Source organism: Carlito syrichta, unplaced genomic scaffold (assembly GCF_000164805.1).
Source record: "Carlito syrichta isolate Samal-C Ts95f unplaced genomic scaffold, Tarsius_syrichta-2.0.1 Scaffold120455, whole genome shotgun sequence".
NCBI classification, from domain to species: Eukaryota; Metazoa; Chordata; class Mammalia; order Primates; family Tarsiidae; genus Carlito; species Carlito syrichta.
In genome coordinates, this window is record NW_007064551.1 from 144070 (window position 1) to 153251 (window position 9182).

The following is a 9182-nucleotide window of genomic DNA, read 5'->3' on the forward strand; positions in this document are numbered from 1 at the left end:
CACCTCAGCCTCCCAAAGGTGCGGGATTACAGGCTGAGCCACCGAGCCCGGCTTGTACAAAAAATTAAAAAATTAGCTGGGTATGGTGGTGTACCTTTTTTGTCCTAGCTACTTGGGAGGCTGAGGTGGAAGGATCGCCTGAGCCCAGGAGGTCAAGGCTGCACTGAGGTGAGATCTTGCCACTTTCCAGCCTGAGTGACAGTGAGACCCCCAATCAAAAAACAAAAAGAAATTTCTAACAGAAAATTTGACATAGACTTTACAATTTTACATAGACTTGCGGAAATTAAAGGAAGATAGGCACTTCCTAAATACTTTTATGAAACCGGCTTAACTCTGATATAAACCCCAACAAAGATATTATAAGCAAAATGATAGACCTGTATTCTTCATAAACATAGCCATGAAATTCCTAAGAAAATTTTAGCAAATTGAATCCAGCAATATATTGAAAGGTTAATGCACTATGACCCAGAGGGTGGTTAGCCAAGGAATATATAGTTAATTTTACATTAAAAAAAAAAATTCAGTGTAACTCACCATGTTAACAGAATGAAGGAGAAAATTCATAGATCATCTCAATATGTGAAGAAAAGCGTCTAGCCGGGCTCAGTGGCTCAGCCTGTGATCCCGCACCTTTGGGAGACTGAGGTGAGTGGATTGCCTGAGCCCGTGGGTTCAACTTGGCGAGACCTAGGCAACTTGGCGAGACCTCATGTCTACAATAAATCAAAAATTAGCCGGCCGTGGTAGCGCATGCCTGTAGTTCCAGCTACTTGGAAGGCTGAGGGGGAAGGATCACCAGAGCCCAGCAGGTCAAGGCTGCGGTGGCCAGGAGCCCACTGCACTCCAGTCTGGGCAACAGAGTGAGACTCCAACTCAAAAAAAATAAATAAAGCGCCTAACAAAATGGAGACTCGTTCACAATGTAAATCCTTAACAAAACAGTAATAAAAAGGAACCTCTTAAATCTCTTAAGGGTATATGAAAAATAGACTGCTAATACTATATTTAATTGTGAAGCATTAAACCCTTTCCTCTAAGATCATGACAAAGAAAAAATATATGCTGTCAACTCCTCTGTTCAACTTGTACCAGAAGTCCTAGCTAGTGCAATAAGGAAAGAAAAAGAAATAAAGAGCATACAGATTGGAAAGGAGAAAGTAAATTTGTTTGCATTTATAGGCGACATGATTATGTACATAGAAAACTCCATGGAACCAACAAAACAATATACTGTATCCTGTAAATTTACCAAGGTTACAGGGTACAAGGTCAATGGGGGAAAAAGCAATTATTTTTCTACTAGTGATGAACAATTAGAAAATGAAAACTTAAAGCATACTATTTATATAAGCATCAAAAAATATCAACTGTGTAGCAATGTCTGTTGTAAGAAATTAAAGATCAATAAACGGAGAGGGAAATTTATGGCTGAAAGACTAAAAATTGTTTAAAGCTGACCATTCTCCCCAAATTGGTATTTAGTTTAATGCATTACAAATTTGGTTTTTGTTGTTGTTGTTGTCATTGAGGAAATAGAAAAATTGATTCTAAAACTTAGATGGAAATGCAGAGGTTTTAGAGTAGCCAAAACAATTTTGAAAAAGAAAAAGTTGGAAGTCTTTTACTAACTAATGTCAGGACTGTATGTAAAGCCACAGTAATCAAGGCAGTATGGTACTGACTTAAGGAAAAGCAGATAATCTATACGACAGAGTCCAGACTTAGCCCACATGTATGCAGCCAATTGATTTTTGAGCAGGGTGCCAAGTCCAACTGGGAAGGGAAAGTTTTTAACAAGTGATACTGAATAACTGGATATTTTAACACCCATCTCCCTCTTTACACAAACATTAAGGTGAATTACAGATCTGAATATAAAACCCAGAACAATTAAAGCTTCGAGAAGGAAACATAGGCGAGTGTCTTCATAACTTTGGAGAACAAAGTTTTCTTAGACAGGACACAAAAGGCTCTAATCATAAAAGAAAAAACTTGACAAATTGGACTTCCACAAAATTAAAATTTCTGATTAAAAGACATCATTAGATAGACAAGCCACAGATGACACACATTTGCAGTAGATTTACCTGACAGAACTGACACTCAGAATGTAGAAGGAACTTTCACGTATCTATAACTCTTTATTAAACCCTCTTTCTTTAACACTTGCCTCAATCAACACCTCTGGAACGTTTGTCCAGTTTCTGATCTTCAAAGGACCATTAGTCAGGGTTTACAAATGTTAATATGATTGACGTCTTAAGTTTTAAAGACTGCAAACATAGATGTGAAGGAATGTATCCTGAGAACTCTGTGGTGTTAACCACAGGAGCTTTGCGACATGCTCAGTAACTCTGCTGAGATCCTACTCATGTGTCCACTTGTATTCATTCCTTTAACTTGCCTTTTTTTCCCAGCATCCTCATTCAAGATTAAATATATGCAGTTCCCCTAAATTTGTATTTGGTATCCATTTGTTAAATTGCTAATGTTGCAATAATTTGTCTTACTTAGCTTCTTTATTGTTCAGTGACATTGTCTGACTAGCCTGGAAGTCTGATCAGCATTTACAATATTATTTCCATCAAAAAAGGCCTTTGAGTTTTATCAATATAATCATAGATGATTGTGGAATCCCAATCCAGAGTTGTAATTTAGACATGGTCTAGCATGCTTTTTTCCCAGGGCTGGATTTACACAACTGAGACATGATGTGTTTTATTACCATAGCATATATTTATTTTTGAGGTGAGAATGCATATGTACTAAAAATTGAATAACTATGCCCAAGGCACCAGTCTGTCCATATGTGATATGTTTCCACATGAGTAATTTTCTGTTTTATTTCAGTTTTCCTTTTACTCCTTAATAAATACATGCTTAAGTAAATTTTTTAAAAATCCAGTACTAGGTTCGGTAGTATCTTGGAAACTAATAATAGTAGCCCAGCAGAAGTCAGCATATTATTTAGTTTAAATGTGGTGTTCTTCTTGCCACTATTTGGTGAATAGACCTATGCAACTCATGTGCAGAGATATACAGTAGCTAGAAAGTAGTCAGAGGTAGAGAAATTCTTTTCTTCCAGGATGCTTAGCCAACTAATTGCTTTTTCTTCTCTTTTCTTCCAGTTTCAGCTTCTAGCATCAGCTCTGTTCAAATCTGGTTCAGATTTTACAGCTCTAGGTAAGTAAGGCAGCATGTTTTATCCAGCTAGATGCCCTAGCATTTGGGAGGCTGGGATTTGATTTCTTTTAAAGAAGCATCAGCTGAGATGTTTTAAACAACTGGATGAACAAATGAAGTTCAGGGTAGCATGTTTCTAATAACCTGCTACAAATTTTACTTTCAAGTATCATTCTCCAGTTCATGGATCAGTTTTCAGTTCCTGCTTTACCAGTTGCTATGTTGGTGTGCCAACCATGGCAGTGAAAGCCGGATCAACACACGTTGACTGGTGTAGGCAGCTTTGGAAGGCAGGCTGCAACATGGGTACTTGCCATGAGATGACATCTGGTGATGGACTGATTTTCTTTGTGGAATTTGTTGTCAAGAGAATGGTGATGGGGCAGGCAGTGATAGAAGAGTTTTGGGAGCAGAGAAAATGAATTCTCTTTCCGAAAATGGAAATGTGCATTATCTCATTGTTGGGGATAACTTACTGGTTGACACTCAAGTTTTCTCAGACTTCATTTAGTAGAGTGCTCGTCTAATAGTAACGAACTTTTTTTTTTTTTTGGTCAGAGTCTCACTCTATCACCCAGGCTGGAGTGCGGTGGCACGCTGTTCACGGCCACCGCAGCCTCGACCTGCTGGGCTAAGGCAATCCTTCCATCTCAGCCTTCCAGGTAACTGGAACCATAGGCATGCACCACCACACCTAGCTAATTGTAGAGTCAAACTGGTCTCGAACCCCTGAGCTCAGGCAATCCTCTTGCCTCTCTGCCTCCCAAAGTGCTGGGTTTACAGACTTGAGCCACCATGCCCGACCAGTAACAAACTGTTAACTGGTCAGGTACGTGGGTTGTAGGAGCTCCAGAACCGGTAGCCTTAGTCATGTGAGTTTTAAGGGTGTTTTCATGAGGATATGTGACTGTTGGTTGCTTCAGTTTCTTACCAAGACAGCAGTTTTTTAAGTATAGAAATGTCCAACTCTCATCTTCCAAGCAAATGCCTATCAACCCCATGGATGCTGGAGCTGTTATTGATTTGCGTTCGAGTTGAGCAGTAGTACTGAAATTTTCCAGTACATGTAAATAAATACTGTTCTCTATATTTGGAGTAAAATAACACTTTAGCATATCAGCTTAATTTCTTAATGGTTTGTCTTTTTGTCTATTAAAGTTGTGCTATACCTCAAAGAAAAAAAGAGTATGTATAATGCTGGTGCTTTTCACCAGGATGGAAAAGAGTGGCAGTGTTTCTTGGGGCCTCGCCCTTTTTTCATAACAAGACTGAGGCTTCTCTGCTGATCCAGGCAACTCCAGTCCTGTGTTCTGAGTCCACAGTATGTGGGAGACCCCAGGACTATATGGAAAACATAGCTCCATGTCACAGGTTCTCCTAAGAAGTTTAGATAATGGCTTTCCACTAGTCCATACACTCAAGGCCTTTTCAAAAAAATGTCCTCCGGCCACTAGAAGCCACAGCCTTGTGATGGTGGAGAATCTTGGCAGAAGCTTATTTTGGAAAGTTCATGCCCTCTGAATTCTGTCATTTGAAACAGAGACATAGTGAGCCTGGCATATGCTGAGTTTGAATGGATGATGCCTTATGTGGGGCACCACATCCTGGGATGTTGTTTTTCTTTAATGATGGGCAGCACTAAATTGTCTCTGACTGACTTATTTTTAGCCTTTGAACAAGAATTTCTTGGCAGTCATTTAAATATGTTATAGTGGTGTCAGCAAATATTTTTACCTTCAGCTCAATTCCTTTCTTCTGTCTCTGTCCTCTTCACTGCCAGCTAGTATATTTTTTCAGGAGCCGTTTGTTTTACTTGGGTTCTAAACAAATCTCAGATATACTGGGAACCATACAAACACAATCGAGAAAAATACAAGCAGGTACGTTCCTGTGGAGTTTTGTATTCTGCTGTAGTTGAAGGGAGCAGGTGTCCTGCTCAGTGTGGTCAGTTCCTCCTGTTTTGTGGTGAAAATAAAGTGAGGGACATGTGGTGATGAGGAGCGTGAGGCTTAGGATCAGCAGGATCTTTCTGTGCTGGTCTGCCGTCTAAACATTTGTGTTACTGCCGGTGAGTCTCCTAGACCTCCACCCCTCTTTTATTTGTTTTTTAAAAACTGTAGGTTTGGCTTAAGAGTCTCCTTAGACAACTTCCCCGCCCTCCACTGTCATCACCCATACCTGGAAGATCTTTACACACAAACACACACACACACAAACATGCAGGTAAAATTGGTTCTCATTATTCAGAGTATTATGACCTGTAAAGTCACAGGGAACACCCCGTTAAAGAACATGGAATCACTTCTCCTATGGGAAAGGCGGAGTTTGGCCTCCTGCAAGCCTCTGGTCAAGGCGTAATCTTGTCTTAGTTGTGTTTCTGTTTAAAGAGCCCTTATTTCATATACAGTGGATTCACTGTCAGTCGTTGTGCTTATAGATGGCAACTATGACTCACACCTGAACAGAGCCTGCCTAACACACTTATTTCCCTCATATGGCACATGGCTGCTTGCAATGAGGAGCATCAGACATCACTTCAGCACACATTTTAAACAGGAAGTCACTCACAAAAATGTGAAATGTGGCACCAGACGGACCATGAGAGGACACTTGTGTATAGTGTGTGAACTGAAACAAGAAGGCAGAGGGTCGCAGGGCAGCCTCGACTGGGGTGTATGCATGGTGACTCAGGAACTATGTTAGAGCTGTCAAATGCATCTGAAATGATAAGTAATTATTTCATAATAGGTACCTGCTGTAACTTACCATCCATCTCAGGATAGTGTAAGTTTCAATTTCCTTATTGGTAAATAGTAAATATAAATGAAAGATATTTTTTCTGGGTTGAATGAGTGTAGCACGTTGTCCTACAATATATATGATAGGACTCCATGAATATGAGTTAATACAATAAATAAAGGGGCTTTGGACTCAGACGGACTTGGATGCCCATACTGACTTTGACTCTCTAGCCATGAGACTATTAAATTACTGGATCTCTTTAAGTTGTCTCATTTGAAAGGAGAGTTTATGATCACTACCTGATTGTTTTTGTGCCAGTGACATGTGATCATACATAAAGAACCTAGCACATAGTAGAAACTCAGCGTTTTCTTCCCTCTTAAATCATTTGGTCTCATGACAATAGGATTACTTCACTAAAGCCCTATCACAGAATCAATATATTAAAACTACAACACTGGATGGGCGCAGTGGCTCACACCTGTAATTCCAGCACTTTGGGTGGTGGAGGCAAGAAGGTTGTCTGAGCCCGGGGGTTCGAGACCAGCCTGGGCAACATGGCGAGACCTTGTCTGTACAATAAATCAGAAAATTAACCTGGCAAGGGGGGATGCTCCTGTAGTTCCAACTTCTTGGAAGGCTGAAGTGGAAGGATCACCTGAGCCCAGCAGGTTGAGGCTGTGGTGGCCATGAGCATGCAAAACACTCCAACCTGGGTGACAGTGAGTCTCCAACTCAAAAAAAAAAATTTTTTTAACTGTAACGCCATGGTATTTTTACAAGTTTATAACATAAAATAACATAAAGTAAAGAATAAAACAGAAGAAAAACCCAGCATTGAATATATACAGAAATAAGCCTGTTTATCAAAGAGGAAACAACCACAGAAAAAGAGAGAGCCAGACCTTTTAAAGATCATAAAAGCAAAGAATACTGAGCCTCATGAGTGGGTACAGTTTCTCTGGCATTCCTCTTGTAGTTTAAGTTGAGCAGATGAGTAAATGTCATACTGCTGGGAGTCAGGGCTTTCTAGGTGGAATAAAGGAAGGATGGAATAAGAAGAGAGAATTCTTTTATGGGCTTTTTTAAAAAATTGGAATTAGCAATAATAGCATAAACTGATTTTGTAAAGAAAAAAGTATGTGTACGGTATTTTTATATGCATAGGCCTAGAAATGATGGCACCTGGCACCAGCACATCTGATCTTGGTTTCCAAATGCCATTCACCCCTAGAAGAAGTTAGGACTTCAGAGCTGTGCACAGATGGATAAATGAGCACATTTCAAAAAGACACAGGAGTCAGCTCAAAAGAGTACTTACTGGCCAAATCTGGTACAATATGAATACCACAGTGAATGATGACGGTAGTGAGTATAACATATTGAACAAGAGAAGACTCCATGAACACATACTGAGACACAAACAAATAAATGGAAGAGAGGAAAGAAAAAGGTCTTCTTTACAGTGGAATATCAACTGAAAACTGTAGAAGGAATTGTAGAGTCTGAAAGTTGTCATGTGAAATAACAATTGTTTCAGCAAGAGTCATCAGGTACGGGTCTGCTGGGGAACAGGATATTTACACAGTCTCAGACGCTCACTCCATTGATAATTTATCAGTTACAAAGTAGAAAGAGCACCTTTACATTGGAGAAATGTGGCATGCACCAACTTAGCCAGGTGGCCATTACTGCCTTCCATCACTGAAGATGCAGTGTCATGTCTGTAGTGTTCTTACCAAAACTGTATCAGCTGAACTTGATCATCAAGGGCAAGCAGATGGTCCCACTGTACTTACCACATTCTACCCATAACTGCAGTGCACTCTTCACAAATGGCAGTGCCATGAGACAAGGGCTGATGAACTGTTGCATCTGAAAGAGACTGGAAACTGTGTGGTTTGTGTTTTGGGACTGGATTTTAGATTGGTAGGAAAAATGACTATTAAAAAGATTACTGAGGTCAAGCGCAGTGACTCAAGCCTGTAATCCCAGCACTTTGGGAGGCCAAGGGTGAGAGGATTGCCTGAGCCCAGGGGTTCGAGACCAACCTGGGCAACTCGGTGAGACCTTGTCCCTACAATAAATCAAAAAAATTAACTGGGCCTGGTGGCACACACCTGTAGTTCCAGCTACTTGGAAGGCTGAGGCGGAAGGATCGCCCAGCAGGTCGAGGCTGCCGTGGCCATGAGCATGCCACTGCACTCCAGTCTGGGTGACAGAGTGAGACTCCAACTCAAAAAAAAAAGATTACTGGAACATCAATGTTAAATTTCCTGAATGTATTATGTAGTGGTTAAGTGAATGTTCTTGTTCTTAGCAGAAACGAGTTTGAGTATTTTGGGGTGAAGACGTGTACAACTTGACTTCCAAATATTCTACAAAAAGATTATGAGGAGTGTATATATACACACACAGCATATGTTGCAAAATTTTAGCATTTGCTTAAGTGAAGGGTTTGTTAGTGTTCACTGGCCAAACCTTAAAATTTTTCTGTGGGTTTGAAATTTTTCAAAATAAAAAGTTGAAGATAAAGCACTTTAGAAATTTTAGAAAAGCATACAGTAATCTCATCATGTAGAGATAAACTTTGATGATATTTTGGAATGTTTCTTTCCATTCATTTCTATGAGACGATTGGTAGAGTTTATTAAACTTAAGCTCAGCTCAAGGGAGTAAGCATTTTCCCTCAAACTTCAAATGATAATAATAATAGAATTTTTAAAAATAAAAAGGAATGTACCATTCTTGAGGCATTGTTTATGTTCCTTCCAGGAAACTGATATCCTTGGCAATGTTATGGTCTATTCTTGTTTTTTTACCAGATTAAAACAGATTGGGCCTAAAACTGTATTCTAAGTCAAATGAAGGCAAATCTGATGTGAAATAATTCTCACTGAACATTTATAACTCTTTATGGCTCCATTCCTGTTTCTGATAGCACTCAGCAGGGTGTCATGTCTCAGGTCTCAGCCGTTTCAGGAATGGGGAAATCACGTATATTATCACATGAATGTCTTGTTTGTGTGTAAGGAATCTGAAGCCAATTGGGGTCAGTATACCAGCTAGGGAAAAGACAAGAGGCCGGCCTCTCACTGAATGTTCCTTTGGCTGGAGTGAACTTGAAAATTAAATGTTAGCCGGGCTCGGTGGCTCAGCCTGTAATCCCGCGCCTTTGGGAGGCTGAGGTGAGTGGATTGCCTGAGCCCGTGGGTTCGAGACCCGCCTGGGCAGCGAGACCTCATCTCTAC

The 9182-nt window shown here is 40.1% G+C and overlaps 1 protein-coding gene across 4 annotated transcripts in view; it reads left to right on the forward strand.

The window, feature by feature from the left end:
• Nucleotides 1-9182, forward strand: part of MKLN1 (muskelin 1) — a 151563-nt gene that overhangs the window by 141146 nt on the left and 1235 nt on the right. For all 4 annotated transcript variants that reach the window (XM_008048005.1, XM_021707540.1, XM_021707538.1 and 1 more), the window contains one exon: nucleotides 3135-3189. In XM_008048005.1, coding sequence (XP_008046196.1) covers nucleotides 3135-3189 — 55 coding nt within the window. The remainder of the gene's footprint in view (nucleotides 1-3134; nucleotides 3190-9182) is intronic.